Source organism: Miniopterus natalensis, chromosome 13 (genome assembly GCF_054644295.1).
Source record: "Miniopterus natalensis isolate mMinNat1 chromosome 13, mMinNat1.hap1, whole genome shotgun sequence".
NCBI lineage: Eukaryota > Metazoa > Chordata > Mammalia > Chiroptera > Miniopteridae > Miniopterus > Miniopterus natalensis.
The window spans coordinates 2,653,554-2,669,423 of NC_142093.1; the positions used below are offsets into that span (position 1 = coordinate 2,653,554).

General features: G+C 56.3%; 1 protein-coding gene across 1 annotated transcript in view; it reads left to right on the forward strand.

Annotated features, from left to right (window-relative positions):
* Positions 1 to 15,647, forward strand: part of GRHL1 (grainyhead like transcription factor 1) — a 40,628-nt gene extending 24,981 nt beyond the window's left edge. Inside the window, exons 9-16 of the mRNA XM_087823335.1 lie at positions 4,268 to 4,426; positions 7,560 to 7,647; positions 9,123 to 9,262; positions 10,143 to 10,180; positions 12,745 to 12,836; positions 13,141 to 13,226; positions 13,657 to 13,721; positions 14,396 to 15,647. Coding sequence (XP_087679461.1) covers positions 4,268 to 4,426; positions 7,560 to 7,647; positions 9,123 to 9,262; positions 10,143 to 10,180; positions 12,745 to 12,836; positions 13,141 to 13,226; positions 13,657 to 13,721; positions 14,396 to 14,510 — 783 coding nt within the window. The 3' untranslated portion in view covers positions 14,511 to 15,647. The remainder of the gene's footprint in view (positions 1 to 4,267; positions 4,427 to 7,559; positions 7,648 to 9,122; positions 9,263 to 10,142; positions 10,181 to 12,744; positions 12,837 to 13,140; positions 13,227 to 13,656; positions 13,722 to 14,395) is intronic.
* Positions 15,648 to 15,870: the final 223 nt, after the last annotated feature.

The window sequence follows — 15,870 nt, forward strand, 5'->3', positions numbered from 1 at the left end:
ATGTTACAATTATTTGAATAAAATCAAACTTCTCCTCAGAATCAGCGGCGAGAAGGGATGAAAACAGGAAAGGCCGTCGGCTTGGGGGTCTCAGGGACCTTTGCGTCGCTCTGGAGAGGAGAGGACTGGACGCACTCGGCTCCTACCCTCGGACTTAGAGCGGGGCACTTTGAGAGCGTCTGCGCACGTAGGGACACGTTTTATAGACCATTGAATATGTAACGGCCCAACTTTTTAAATTTTTATTTATTTATTTTTAGAGAGAGAGAGGAAGGGGGAAGAGAGAGAGACGTCAGTTTGTTCCACTGGCTTGTGCCTCCTTGGTGGATTCTTGCATGTGCCCCGACGGGGATTGAACCCCAAACCTTGGTGTATCGGGGCGACGCTCTAACCAGCTGAGCTACCAGCCAGGCTCCGTCATTTTTACCTCTTCCCCACCCTCTGCAGGAGACGCTGGGGCTTTTCTGGAACCACATTACACAAGGTATTTCTCTGCATGGTATGAACGGTCTGAACATTTGTTTTATCCAGACTTGGGTGACTTGGTCCGTTGTCCGGCTCATTGAGGGGGGGAGAGCCATTAGGTGGAACCAATCCTCACGTTTACGCCGCGAGGGACAGGACACACCCGTCTTGTCGCCGCCCAGGACCCGCAGGAGGTGGGCGCCTGTGTCCGCTGCGCGCCTTCTCGTCTGGTTTGCGTGCTCCTGCTTAGGGACTGTCACCTTCCTGCAGGAAGGTTCCTGGATGCCGTGCTTCTGCCTGAGACCGCCGTCCCCTCCATGCGTGGGCTCCCTCGGGAGGCGCGTGGCTCCCTGCGTGGGGGACGGGTCGGCAGGGAGTCTCATGTGGAAAGTGGACACACTGAATTACTAAGAGGGAAATAACACTTCCTGCCGTTTGCCACACTGTGACGTGAAGATAGATTGCTGCCCGAGCAGCTTCGAGGATGGGTGAGGTCACTGAGTCGCAAAGCCGCAGCTCTCGCCCGCCAGCCGGCTGCCTGTTTGTATAAAGTTTTATTGAAACACCCATTTGTTCCCTTACCGCCTGTAGCTGCCTTTGCACTATTGCTGCAGCGTTGAGTAGTTGCACGTGGCCCACAAAAGCTGGAATATTTACTCCTGGGCCCTTTTACAGAAAAAGGTAGCCGACTCCTGGTTTAGATAAATACACGAAAGCTGTTTTATTTTTCTATATTGTGCTTCCTCTTGGCCACATTTATTCACTACTCCCTCTGCAGTTTCCTTCTGTTAATGAAAGCATCTGAGTTACGCAGTGCCCTGTGCCAGCACGCGGGGCTGGGCGCCCTGTCTCTGCCCTCGGGAGCTCACAGCCCAGTGGGGGCATCACCAGCCGGCTTGCGCTGTAGTTCAGAGACGCCTCACCCCTCACCCGAACACACTCCATCCACGAATGTCAGCCCCTGCGAACATCAAACATCACCCAAGCAATAAATGTCAATACAGCTTGGTGGGCTTTATTAGGTTTTTTTCCCTGGTCACTGTATTACGAACTATGAATCCTTGAGGATTTGTGTGGCCTTGCTGAGCAACAGGGTGAGCATTTCCTTTAATAGATAGCTTTCCATTGATTAAATATTCTCATGTGATAGAGGTATAACTCTGTAAAAATATTTTATTACAAAATCTGAGCCCGGCCAGTGTGGCTCAGTAGTTGAGCGTCAACCCATGAAACCAAGAGGTCAGGGTTTGATTCCCAGTGAGGCACATGCCCGGGTTGCGGGTTTGATCCCCAGTAGGGGGCGTGCAGGAGGCAGCCCTTCGATGTTTCTCTCTCTACCTCTCCCTTGCTCTCTAAAAAATCAATAAAATAAAATAAAATCTGATGGGATACATCTAAATGCATGTAAGACTATCTGAAACCTTTAAAGAAAAGAAACCATATATTGAGACACGTTTTCATAATCTCTTGAGTTTTGGAGCCAAAGTAAGCGTGAGTAATGGTGAGGTCAGTGCCGCCCTGAGGGCTCCGGGTTATGCTGATCCTGGGACTTGGCTCCTGCTCGCTTCTGCTCTGAACAGAAACTGGACTCTGGGAAGCAAGGGGATGCTGGGTTTTAGGCTGGGTTGCCGGGAAGTCCACTTGTAAAGGGGGCCTTGGGTCCAGCACTCCCTGCGTGCGCGGAGGGTGACGCACAGCTCTCCCGGGCAGCTGCTTTTGCGTTAGGAATTCAGCCCTGGGGTCTGGAATGACAGGGAGAAGCTTCGATTTGCCGTTGGTGGAAAGAAGAAAAACACAGTGTTTGGTTACCTTATGTGCTCCGTTGTTTACATAGACTATTGTGTGTCTGCCTGCCTTTGTCTGCCTGTTTTTCTTTCGTCTGTTCCAGAGACTCATAGACTCAGAGACTCTTCTTAACTCGGATTTATGGATTGTATGTGAAGTGTTTTTCAAAAACATATGACTATGTAAAGCACTAAGTTCCTGAAATGGATTTGAAATTCATGTGTACCAGCTGTTACCTGTACATATAGATTTAGGTATTTAAAAATTAAATCAGCTTGCTTGTTTACTAAAAACGGGATAAATGGAAAGGAAAGCCCGGCCGGCCGTGGCTCAGCGGTTGAGCGTCGACCTAGGATCCAGACGATCGGGGTTCGATTCCTGGTCAGGGCACATGCCCGGGTTGCGGGCTTGATCAATGACTCTCTCATCATTGATGTTTCTGTCTCTCTCTCCCTCTCCTTTCCTCTCTCTGAAATCAATAAAGATATATTTTAAAAAAAAGAAAGGAAAGTCACAGCGGACGAGACAGGCCCTCCTGGGTCAGGCGCTGTGCTCAGGATTGGGAAGGGCACGCGGTGCCGGGTGTGGCCCGAGTGCTGAGATTTACAGTCCCGCCGCCCATCCCAGGCGGCTGGGGTGAAGGCTGGTTTGGGAAGGAGAGGAGCAGGGTGGAGAGGGGAAGCCCTGGCTATGAGTCCCTGTCCCATGCTCCCTACCTTGGGGACAATTTAAAAATCTCTTTCCTTGTGAACAAGGAGGACAGGATTGTCCCTCTGGGTTGTGGTGGTGGAACGAGGCCGTGTGTGTGACCTGCCAGCACAGGTCCTGAAGCATCGCTGCTCAGCGACTGGTGTCACCGCTGTGGCCCGTGACTCAGGTCTGGGGTGAGCGGGGACATTCTGTTAGGTGGGATTTAGAGACGTGGAGAGGCAGAGGAGAGCTGTGGGGTGGCCCGGACGGGGCGAGGGGACAGGAGGAGGGAGGCCCGGCGCAGAGAGAGGCCGAGCGGCGGGACACTGGTGTGAGTGGAGAGCCCGTGAGGGACGGATGAGAGGCGCCCTTTAAATCTGTGGGTTTGGACAGGCTCTGTCCTTTAGGTGCCGTGGCTCTTCCTGCTCAGAAGCAGCGTGTGGGCTGGAGGAGGGATGGAAGCTGCTTCCAGGCCTCGCGAGCCCCCTGGAGCACGTAGGCGCTGCTGCTGCAGTTTTTCTTCCTCCCCACCCTGCCCCCGCTCCCCCCTTCCTGACCTCCCTGCACTCGCCCATCCGCCCGTCCGTCCAGCCCCCGGGGGGCGGCGCTGGGGCAGGTCGGCTCTGGCTGTGGGCCGGAAGGAAGGCGGCGGCCGAGGGTCCCGCGTCTGTGAAATGTGCCCACCTGGTTTTTAAACTGCAATTCCCGGAGCATCCACTGTGCGGTGCTCACGCGTCAGAAATAAATTCTAAACCCGCGTCCTTGAAGGAGAGCTTGGAAAACGCCTGCGCGGGGAGGTTAGCACCCAGAGCCACGAGAACGGAGGGAGACGGAGCTCGCTCCTGCGCCGTGCGAAGATTTCCCTGGGACTCGCTGAGTAACGGCCCCCACGCCACTTAATGTCCCTCACTGACCTCGTAAATCCCGGGATATTCGGACATCGGGCGCTGCAGGTTGTCCTGAGCGGGACAGACGTCCACGCAGGCGGGTTCCCAGGGGGCCTGTGCTAAGCTATAGGACAGCTGCAGAGAAAACCTACATGCTGGTAACATCCAAGAGTGACACCAATAAAGCTCGTCCACTGTGACGTTAAATGAGCGTCGGAAGGACACAGCAGTTCAGAGCTCCTGTCTCTTTCCTTTAGAGTCTCCCGCTGCTGTGACCCAAAGTGGTTTTAAAATGAACCCTTCATTGTTTGAGATTTATTTTCCGTGAGAAGCTGCGCGCTCATTTAGAACAGTTTGAGTAACTGCGAGGACGTTAGTGTTGTTCACGCTGGGCCGCGGTGGCCGTCGGTGCCTGTTGCTCACGAGCCGTCTCTTTGCAGGTTTTCATCTCTGTGAACTGCCTGAGCACAGACTTCTCCTCCCAGAAGGGCGTGAAGGGCCTGCCTCTCAACATTCAGATCGACACCTATAGTTACAACAACCGGAGCAACAAGCCTGTGCACCGGGCCTACTGCCAGATCAAAGTCTTCTGCGACAAGGTGAGGCCGTCGGGCCAGGGCGGGCGCTCGGAGCGGAGTGTGAGGTAGGGTCTTCCTCAGGAGGAGAGCAGTGTAAATGCACCGCTGTTAGTGTAAAATAGGGATTACACATCAGCAGTTGCTGTTTTAGGGACACATTAGGTAGCCCTAGCTGGTTCGCTCAGTGGTTAGAGCGTCCGCCCGTGGACTGAAGGGGCCCGGGCTCGATACCGGCCCCGGGCACCCCCTCGGCTGTGTGCAGGGGGCAGCCGCCCGATGTCTCTCTCACATCGATGGTCCTCTCCCCTCCCCCCTTCCACTCTCTCTAGAAAGCAACGGAAAAAATATCCTCAGGTGAGGATTTTTTAAAAAAAGACACATTATATAGGGAGGAACACACCTCGTCTTAGTGGGAAAATGCCATTTTGGGGGGCACGTCTGACAGAGTCAGGGCGGCACACATGGGGCGCACTCCAGACTGCGCCGTCCTGGTGGCCCCTCCACCTGCCGGCTTTGTAGACGGTGATGCTCTCGGAGCCGTGTCTCGGGTTACCTGTGGGGAAGGACCTCGTTTTTATTTCTGATCTGCCATGAAAAATGCAATAAAAATTCAAATGAATCGCTGGAAACATGAAACTAAGTTGTGCAACCTACAAGCCCCTGGTTTTAATCACTGACTCGTCAGACTTAAAATTCTCCTACTTGCCTCTCAGATGCTTTCCCAATTTCTGGTGTATTGTTCCTCAGACTGTACAGTTCGTGGACTGACGCTGGCCCCGATCACACTGTTAGCGGTGCCGGCACGAGTTGGCACGAACTGAAGTTTTCGTGTCGGGTGGTGAGGACTGTACAGGCAATTTCGAAGAGAAGGAACAGGTTCATGCTCCCAAACAAGCCTGGCTTTAGCATCGAGACTCCTTGAAGGAGGCTCCTGTGTTGGAAGCCGACTTAGAAGCTGAACACAGGGCAGCTCGCGGATGGTGCAGTTACTTCGCTCATCAGTGGTCGTATCAGGTTTAGAGCCTCGTTCCCTCTGCCGTGTGCTGATGTTTTGTGAACGAAGTGCCTCTTCTTCAAGGTTGCAAAACTGAGAGGGGTTTGGGACGGCTCGGAATTCCATGTGCCGGTGTCGCCGCCGCTGAGTGTGTTCATGTAGGTGACGTGTAACGGACACGCTGCCCCAGGTCTTAGCGTGTCGGGTGTCCAGGCAACTCAGTGGCTGTTCCCATGACTTGGCTGTGAGCCCTGTGCGGTGGCGAGAGGCAGTCACGCGGGGCCTCGGTGACAAGGTGGCGTCCGTGTCCAGCAGGCTCCGCCCAGGCGCCCTCAGCCTTCCTGGCTGTGGCTCTGTAAGTCCCCTGACAGTCCCGCACTGTTTTCCCCGCCTGCTGGGGCAGAGATCCGCGTGGAGGCAGAAGTTGTGGTGTCCTCCTGCTTCCAGCCCTGTGGCACGTAGGAGTGGTAACGAGCGTCGTGTCAGAGCAGGCACCCCAGGGACGCGACGGTGACATTGTAGTTTTCATCCCGGGGCTGTTGTGGATTCAATGAAAACCCTGCCCGGGAAGGAATGTCCTGTCTGTCACAGCTGCAGTGAGTGTCGCCCTGCCGAAGGGAAGCTGTCTGTGGGAAACAGTGTCAGTGAAAGTTCTCTGCTGTGCAGACCCGGGGTAAAGACGCGCCCAGAGGGGAGGCGCCGAATTTCCGCTGCTCAGGGGTCCAGTTTCTGTCCCCCGTTTCTCGAAGAAGTGCTAAACTGCTGCTGCTTCTGAAATAAGAGAAAATTCTATTTGTCGAACTAGTTAAGCAACTCAGAGTAAAATACTGATAAAGCTCTTGGGAGAGGAAGACAGTGTAGATACATTTACTCTGAAGGACACCGAAAGGTGACCGGATTCACAGAACGTGCGAGTTTAGGAGCCGGCAGAGGGAAATGAACAGACAGGCACCAAATGACAGGCGACTCAGGTCTCGGGGAAGAGCCCCGGGAAGGCAGGGGGTTCAGGAGGCGGCGGGGGGCGGCCTGGAGGAGGAGCCTCGTGAGGGAGGAAGGCCCACAGCCGGGTGGGTAGCGGGCGAGAGGTCCCGACGGCGCCCCACGGCAGTGGCGGGGAGGCCGGGGAGATCTGCCTGCGTGTGTGTCCGGGAGGCCACGTTGGTGTCAGTGTTAATAGCGGTTTTTATAAGCAGGTGTTGGTGTGGTAACACCTCCCACATGGGGCAGGAGTGGCCTTGGATGCGGTTTTTTGTTCGATGTGCTGTTTCTGTGCAATGATGCCGAGTCCCCGGGTGCCCCTCACTGCCTCTGTGATGTCGGGAGTTTACTTACGGAAGATAAGCCACTGGTTCACTCAGCTGGATGACACTAAAGAAACCTGCGCCGTCCAGAAACAGTGCCAGTCGGTCAAACCAGATGGTTCATTAACAGCATGTTGTTCTCCCCTTGCCTGGTCGCAGGTCCTGTTTGTTACCAACACGGTTCTTTCCATCTTTGTGAGGCCACACTTCCCTGTGTAGGTGGCCCCCCTCCGCCTGGGTGTAGGTGGGCCCCCTCCGCCTGGGTGTAGGTGGCCCCCTCACCCTCTGTGTAGATGGCCCCCCTCCGCCTGGGTGTAGGTGGCCCCCCTCCGCCTGGGTGTAGGTGGCCCCCCTCCGCCTGAGTGTAGGTGGCCCCCCTCCGCCTGAGTGTCCTCTCTGGGGACCGAGCGCTGCTCCTGTAAGTGACTGCAGTGTTCTAGGTCCACCTGTGCGCGTGAGCTGCAGTTGGACACTTGTCACCTGCTGGCGCCGTCCTCGGAGAGGTGACGCTTCCCCGGGAGAGACACACAGTGGGCCCCATGTTCGTTGTTCCATTGTCTTTACTAAGCAACAGGAGTCGCTGGTGTCCTGAGGGCGGCGTGGGCACCCGCGGACCGTCTCGGCCGCCCTGTCCCCTGATCACGTCCACCGTCGAGGGGGCCCCCACAGGGTTGCAGGTGGTTCGCGAGCAGGCTTTTCAGGAGCAGCAGCTGCGCTGAGCTCCGGGAGCAGGGTGGGGACGGAGCCCGTCTCGGGGGAGGCGCGGCCCCCACCCCACCGCCGCTGCCCGGGGTCAGAGCCCAGGCTGTCAGGAGGGTCAGACCAACAGCACCGTGTCTTGTCTTGTCTTGACCCCCAGGGAGCAGAGCGAAAAATCAGGGATGAAGAGCGAAAACAAAGCAAAAGAAAAGGCAAGTGTCCCGACCCCAGCTCCCAGCCGCACGCCTGTAAGTAGACCTGCTCCCGGCCGTCCCTTCCTTTCAGCCGTCCCCGGGCGTGGGGCCGCTCCTGCCCTGTGGGCGCCTCAGCTGGCAGATGCATGCCCCATGGCATAGTCAGGGTGCCCCCCAGCACCAGGGGCAGACCCCCGAGGCCGCTTCAGAGGACAGCTGGCGGCTGGGAGGGCACGTCTCTGGGCGCTCCAGGGAGGGCAGCGGGGTGGGCGGGCTCTGGCTTCAAAAATTAAGTCAGCCTCACTCGCTGAGGCTCGGCTCTGAAGTGAAGGTCGGAGGTTAAGGCATGAGCCCCCCGGGAGCTCGGCTGGCTGGAGACCATCCTGTCCCCAGGGTGCGGCCAGAGCCCTGGTCAGGGCACGTGTAAGAGTCAACAAATAGTCCAGCCAGGCGTGGCTCAGCGGTTGAGCATCAACCTAGGATCCAGGCGATCAGGGTTCGATTCCCGGTCAGGGCACATGCCCGGGTTGCAGGCTACAGCCAATCAGTGACTCTCTCATCATTGATGTTTCAACTCTCCCTCTCCCTTCCTCTCTCTGAAATCAATAAAGATATGTTTAAAAAAAAAAAAAAAGTCAACAAATAAACGCGTAAATACACAGGACAGCAAATCTGCGTCTCCCCCCCCCTTCTCTCTCAAATCAACAGTTAATAATTAAGCTTAAAAGTTAAGGTGTGTGTTTTGAGGTAGAAGCTGTTTAATGCCAATTATTTAGTGAGGACGGCAAAGGTGAATCCCTTCTAAGTTACGTCTGTGCACTCACTGTGCTTAGCTTTTCAGACAAAAACTCACATGCTTTGCGTCTGTTCCAGATCTTCAGGGGGCTGGGGGGGTGGGGGTGGGGTGTGGGTGTGTGTGTGGTGTGTGATATACGTGTATATGGGGGTGTGTGTAGGGGGGCGTGTGTAGGGGGGCGTGTGTAGGGGGGCGTATATGTGGTGTGTGTATATGGGGGGTGTGTATATGTGGTGTGTGTATATGGGGGGGGTGTATATGGGGGTGTGTATATGGGGTGTGTGTATATGGGGGGGTGTATATGGGGTGTGTGTATATGGGGGGTGTGTATATGGGGGGGTGTATATGGGGTGTGTGTATATGGGGGGTGTGTATATGGGGGGGTGTATATGGGGTGTGTGTATATGGGGGGTGTATATGGGGTGTGTGTATATGGGGGCGCGTGTATATGGGGGGCGTGTATATGTGGTGTGTGTGTATGGGGGGTGTATATGGGGGGGTGTATATGGGGGGGGTGTGCTTTAAGATGCCTTTTCTCCTCTGGGTTTGATGAGACGCCCGGTGACTTTAGTGGGGTGCACACACCTGCTCCTCCACGGGTGCTGCCCTCCTGAGTCCAGGGCACGGGGCCTGCGTCTTATGCCACAGTTTCAGTTTCTTAATATTGAAGAGATGCTGTCGCCTGGTCGTCTGCGTATGAACTGTGGCTGTCGTGTCCCCTTCTGTTTTCCAGTCTCTGACGTTAAGGTGCCGCTGCTTCCCTCTCACAAGCGGATGGACATCACGGTCTTCAAGCCCTTCGTGGATCTGGACACGCAGCCGGTTCTCTTCATTCCCGACGTGCACTTCGCCAACCTGCAGCGGGGCGCTCACGTAGGTACCCGGCCCCTGCTGCGGGGCGCGAGACTCGGGAGCGGGAGCCAGCGTTCAGTGAGCTGTGCCGCGCGGGTCGGCTCCGGGACTGTCAGCGGGCGGCGAGACGTCCTGGCGGCACAGGGAGTGTCAGCACCGTCGATCTGGAAGCGCAGTAGCAACCCCTCAACCCAGTCCCATGTGTCTTTATTTCTGTTTAGCTCATTTAAAAGACACGGGGATAGTAACGTAGCTGGAGTTGGTGTCTTTGGTCTCGGGATTTAACTTCCGTGGGCCTGGACGGGAAAGCAGAGGAGTGGGGGTGGGGCCGCCTCGAGGCGCGAGGAGGGGGGCTTCAGCCAGGAGTCACCTTGGCAGACGGCCGCGTCCCGGCACCTGTCTGTGCTGAGCTCAAAAAACACCCAACATGGTCCCCTGTGCACACTGTAGACAGATGTGGGTTTGTAAAGACTCGTGGTTTTCCGAGGCTTGGGGGAGGCCATTGCCAGTGTCCTCAGTTCTAACGAGCTTTGGCAAAGTTTTTCTGAAAAGGGTCAGATGATAAATGTTTCGGGTTTGGGGGTCACATGGCCTCTGCTGTGACGGCCTCGCTCTGCGGCTTGTGGTGCCAAAGCCGGCCGAGCAGCACTGGCGACTGCGTGTGGCCGCGGGCCAGGAGATGCTGTGCGTGCTCGCGGGCGCTGGGCCGGGTCCGGGCGCCAGCCCCGAGTCGGAGAAGTTCAGCTACTCGAAGGTCTCGTTAGCGACAGGAGGGCTGGAGGACTGTGTGAGAGCTTGGCCGAATTCAACGTCATGTTCACTGTAGGGATCATTTCTGTGTGGCCTGAAACGTCTTGGGCATGCGCCTGAAAAGAAACCTGGTTTTTTTGTTTGTTCTTAGGTGCTCTCCATTGCCTCGGAAGAACTGGAGGGCGAAGGGTAAGATTTACGTTTTGTTTTCTACAAAATTTTTTTTATCTTGAAGCAATCTTAAACCTCCAGAAGAATTGCAGGTATGGTAGAGAGATGTCCTTTTTTCCTGAGCCATCTGACCCGGTGGCCCATCTTTCCCACGTACTCAGTGGAGGTGCCCCGCCTCCGGGGGTGCTGTATTCAGTGGAGGTGCCCCCCCTCCCGGGGTGCTGTACTCAGTGGAGGTGCCCCCCCTCCCGGGGTGCTGTACTCAGTGGAGGTGCCCCGCCTCCGGGGGTGCTGTACTCAGTGGAGGTGCCCCGCCTCCGGGGGTGCTGTACTCAGTGGAGGTGCCCCGCCTCCGGGGGTGCTGTACTCAGTGGAGGTGCCCCGCCTCCGGGGGTGCTGTACTCAGTGGAGGTGCCCCGCCTCCGGGGGTGCTGTACTCAGTGGAGGTGCCCCGCCTCCCGGGGTGCTGTACTCAGTGGAGGTGCCCCGCCTCCGGGGGTGCTGTACTCAGTGGAGGTGCCCCGCCTCCGGGGGTGCTGTACTCAGTGGAGGTGCCCCGCCTCCCGGGGTGCTGTACTCAGTGGAGGTGCCCTGCCTCCGGGGGTGCTGTACTCAGTGGAGGTGCCCCCCCTCCCGGGGTGCTGTACTCAGTGGAGGTGCCCCGCCTCCGGGGGTGCTGTACTTAGTGGAGGTGCCCCGCCTCGGAGGGTGCTCTGCTGCGTGACCGCCAGTCGGGACGTTGACCCTGAGGCCCCGGTACGGTCGGCCCTCATCCCCGCTCAGGCTGGCCCGTTGCTCCCGTCCGCCCTTCACGGCAGGCGCTCACGGTGTTTCTCTGTCCTTTCTCCCCGCCCGTCAGCCTGCGGCAGCCTCTCTCCCCTTCAGTGTCCTGAGCTCACACTGTGCAGAGGACACACCATTGTTTTGTGGCATGTCCGCCAGGTTGGGTCCGTCCGTTGTCCTCTCCCGAGTAGATCGTGCGTCGTGGCGGGAACATCGGACATACGCTGCCTTCTCCGCGGGCCTGTCGGGCGGCCCACTGTTCACCCTGATGTCTGGGTTAAGGTGGTGTCGCCAGGTTTCTGTCCTGTGAGGTGACTCTGGCCCTTTGTGATAAGTGACTTATGGGGAAGGCGCTTTGTAGCTTTGTAGATACATCATTCTTCATCAGACTTTCAGTTCAGCTACTTAATTATATCCGTGTGGCCTCATGGTTTCCAGTTTTATTCAGTGAGTTGTAGTCTGGTGCTGTCATTCACTTTGCTCAGATTGTCCCAGAGGCGGTGGAGCCCCTCCAGTTGCTCCTGGGTCCCTCCCGCGCCCCCGGTTCCTGGGCGCTTTTGCACGTTCGGGCAGCGAGTTCCGGGCACATGTGTTTTCCCTCCCCCAGCCCTAGATCAGCCTCTTCTCCCGGGACCCTGCTCCGTGTGGTGAAGGAGTGGGTTTTAGAGCCCCAGCTGGGCCCCGGGGTACGCTCCCTACTGTTGGGGTGTTGCTGCTCCCCCCACGTGCAGGCCCCCTCCTGAGCCCCTGGGGCCCTGGCTGCCCACGCTCGCAGCCCTCCTGCTCAATGCCCTCCACGCTGGGGTCCCCTCGGGGCCACATCGCAGCTCCTCCTGCCCCCCACGTTGCCCACAGTGCCCCCAACCCCTCGTGCTCAGGCCTGAGTCCTACACGCGCTTTCACTGGAGGCCTGGTACGTTCCAGATGCTGGGACACAGACTGTGTTAAGGCCCAGCCCCTGTACTTGAAGAGGTGATTCCGCTTCCTTCATTTTCAGTTGTTTCAGTTTTATTTGCTCACCCACACTAACCTCACACCGTTAACACCCGTAACTCACACCTGTGACAGCCAGTCCTGCCCATCTTTTTCCTTCTTTCTCCAAATGCTCCCGCGTCTGGCGTCCCCACTTTATTTGCACTGACACCTGCAATGTAACCTTTAGGACCGTGTGCTGTGAGTGTCCCCAAAGTCTTCTCAGCGGCTCTGCCGCTGTGGGTTTCGAGTCACTTCCCGTCTTTCCCTCACACTTTGGTGGCAGTGTCTGTCCACACAGAACTCGCACCAACTCCCTGGTGCCCGCAGCGCAAACCTGAGATTCCTTGGAGCTGGTGGTCAGGCGCCTTCCAGGACAGCCCGCCCTGCCGCCCAGACCTGCCTCCCGGGCGGCCTGCCCCTGCCAGCCTGGCGCTGCGTTCTCCTGCTCGCGCCTCCCTTTTCTGACGCACCCTCTCCTTTGTCGGCACCTGTACATACATTTAAAATTCTACCTCCTCCGTGAAATGTTTCCTGAAGACACTGTCTTCCCTGGGAAGGCAGCCTGATCCGGTGTGGGAGCCGTGGAGGGCGTCAGGCAGGCCACCCGCATGCACCCCTGGCTCTGCCGCTCGGTAGCGGGGCCCTGGCTCGGTCAGTCTCTCTCTGGGCCTCCGGTTTGCGTCCACAAAATAAGGAAGCTTCAGCAAATGCAGAGCGAGGGTTATTTTAGCCTAGAATTCAGGGGCATGCCCTAAGCCTCTCTCTGTTTCTGCAGGTGCCTTAGGTAGAAGCCGCTAATTAAAATTGTGCGTTTGTTTCTGCAGATCGAACCTGAAAAGGGGGCCGTACGCCTCAGAAGAAGATTTTGTGATTCCCCCGCCTGCTAAGCTGACCCGGATAGAGGAGCCCAAGCGAGGTGCGTTGGCTCCGCGTCCCAGTGGGAGTGTTAACTGGGACTGAGTTCTGACTGTCGGGAGCGTAAGTTGCTCAGGCCCGTCCCATGCGATAGCCTGACTCCCTCGAGCGCCTGTCAGACCAGCCCCTGCTGAGCTCGACCGTGCGGCAGGCGAGGGCCGCTGAGGGCTGTGCTCCTCCGGCAGGTGTCGGAGGGGCCACGCGGGCCGCCCTGGTGTGGCGCCTCGCGATTCTCACCAGCGCCAGGCTGTCTCCTCGCTCTGCTCACATAAATGACCGAGTCCTTTCTCTCCCCCGACGGCTAGTGCTGCTCTATGTGCGGAAGGAGTCGGAAGAAGTCTTCGACGCCCTGATGCTGAAGACCCCGTCCCTGAAGGGCCTGGTGGAAGCCGTAAGTGGTGTCCTTTGTGATGCTCTTTAGGAGTGAGACAGACTTGCACAGGGTTCCCCTGGACGGATGGTGCAGACCACCCAGGTTTCTCTGCGCCGAAATCTCCCAGGCCGCTGCTGCGTCCCAGCGCCTTGTCTGTGCCTGGCAAGAACAAAAAACTAAATGTAAAGAAAATCAGCTATCAACTAAATGACCGTATAATACATCTGTGGACATCTGTAAAGTAGGGAAATAAAGCACCTGATTCCAGCTCCCGCCAAGGGCACGCAGCAGCCCTCCCCAGGACGTGGGCTGGGCCGAGTGTGTCTTTGCAGAAGCATTTGAAAAACAAAGTCGAGTGACTATCCCACTGTATTGCTATATATGGTCAGTTTGTTAAACCCCTTTAAACATCATTTTATAATTCTTTTTCATTGCTCTTCTCCTGTAGATCTCAGACAAATACGATGTTCCGCACGACAAGATTGGGAAAATATTCAAGAAATGTAAAAAAGGGTGAGCGCTCACTGGCATCCCTAGCGCCTAAGATTAACGTCATACAACGTTACTGCCACTGGCTTGCATTGTGCTCAGTCCAGAAACATAGAGACACTAATGCGAGAATGTGGGGTTTTTAATTACCCACATGACATCGGTCTCCCTTTCTACGACATCCTGGCGGCAGGACCCACTGTGAGGTTTCCCCCGACGCCAGCAGCCGCTGCCCCATGTAGATCCCCCTTGTGAGCCAGGCTGGGTCGGGCGCATCCCCCGTGGCTTACTGTCCACGTCACCCTCTGAGATGGGTGGCACTATGCAGAGTTTCCAGGTGAAGCAGCTGAGGCACAGAGAGCCTGAGAGACCCGCGCACGGTTAGCCCAGTGCCGAGGCCACGGGCCAGGTTAGGCCTTGACCAACTAGCTACAGAGCCTTTGCTCCTGCCACTCCACTCTCCGCCCTGGGTCGTGTTTCAGCCACAGGGCAGGGCTCCCTTGTCCAGAAATCGGTACTTTTGGTTCTGTTTTGTTTAAATGTCTGTGCTGTTTGTCATGGGTAAGCAGGGTAGAGCATAAATATTTAAGCTTAATTCTAAAGCAAATCCTAGTTGGCATTTTCAGATGGGCCTAGTGGGGAGGGTTGGGACCTGCCTCCAGCCCGAGTGGGACTGAGTGGTCTGTCTCGCCCTCCAGGATCCTGGTGAACATGGACGACAACATCGTGAAGCATTACTCCAACGAGGACACCTTCCAGCTGCAGATGGAGGAGGTGGGGGGGTCGTACAGACTCACCCTCACCGAGATCTGAGGGCGTCCGGGCCCACAGGTCCCACAGTCAGGTGAAGGTGTTCCGTCGGCCTCGTGGTTCGCCAGGCACAGGTACACCGGTCAGCCGCCTCCAGACACGCGCAGAGGCCGGTGGCAGGGACTCCTGTCAGCCTGGAGATGGCAGTGCGCTCGGCTGGGCGATGGCGCCGAATCTACTGCATTGGCGTTTTCTGATGACAGAGAAATCTGTATACTATTATTGTGTTTGAGTTTTCTGGTGTAAATACTTAGAATTAAGAGTGAAAACTTTGTTCTAGGATTTAACAGACTCTCTGGGAACCTTTAGGATATCTGCTATGTTATTTATAAAACTATTTTTTTATTACAGGTTACATTCAATGTTATGTTGTATTAGCTTCAGGCGTATAGCACAGTGGCCAGACCGTAAAAACACCGGGACATCCCCCTTGTCTCGTCACTGTTGGGCCTGCCTGCTCAGTACCACAAGCCGGAAGAGGCAGGGGCATGACTTTAAGGATCTGGGGCCCGGCCTGAGCTCAGTGTCACTACCTGCCTCGGGTTAGTGGGAACCGCGTCCTGAGAAGAAGGGATCCCCCCTTTCTCCCGTAGCCTCTCATCTCCCCGCCACCCCCATAAATGTTTACTCAGCTAGAGCCGGTCACCGAAACCTTCCTCTGCAGCTTCCTCGAACACACCAACTGCCTTTCTCACGAAGAACTTCAGCTAAGCTGCCGCGACACTGTACATAAGTGCAATACATGTTCGAAGGCCTGTGTCTGTAAATGTGTACATACGTGTCCTATATAAATAGATAATATATAAATACGGTGTCTGTACATACAGTGAAGAGATGCAGTGAGAACTACCTTGAAGACTTTGCCTAGACGCAGGGTTAAGTTATTTTTGATAACGTGTGCCAAGCAGATGGAGTACCGGGCCTGCGGGAATCCACGGGGACGCTTTCGTGTTCTCCCAGAGGCAGCAGCCAGCCCATATCCCAGAGCCCTCGGGCGACAGGTTTGCTTTTGAGACTGTTGTTGCTTGGATTTCTGCACTGTTTGACAAATGAAGTAAAGGGAAAACGCTGCTGCAGTCACTGCGACCCACGCGTGTTGTGTGCTGACCCCAGTGGCACGCGCCTAATACAGGGAACGGTGACCACAGCGCGACCCCTGCCCACCGGGCGATGCAGCTCCGTGGCGCGCTCCCGTCTTCCTGCGAGAGGGGGTCACCACGTGTCAGAGCCCTTGCGCTTTCTCTCTCTGCTGACAGCTGTGGAAAGCATTCGTGGATTTATGAGACTTTATTACCATGGCAGGGGAACATTTTGTACACATTTAAATATATAAGAATACTGACAAGTGTAATTTTATAACATA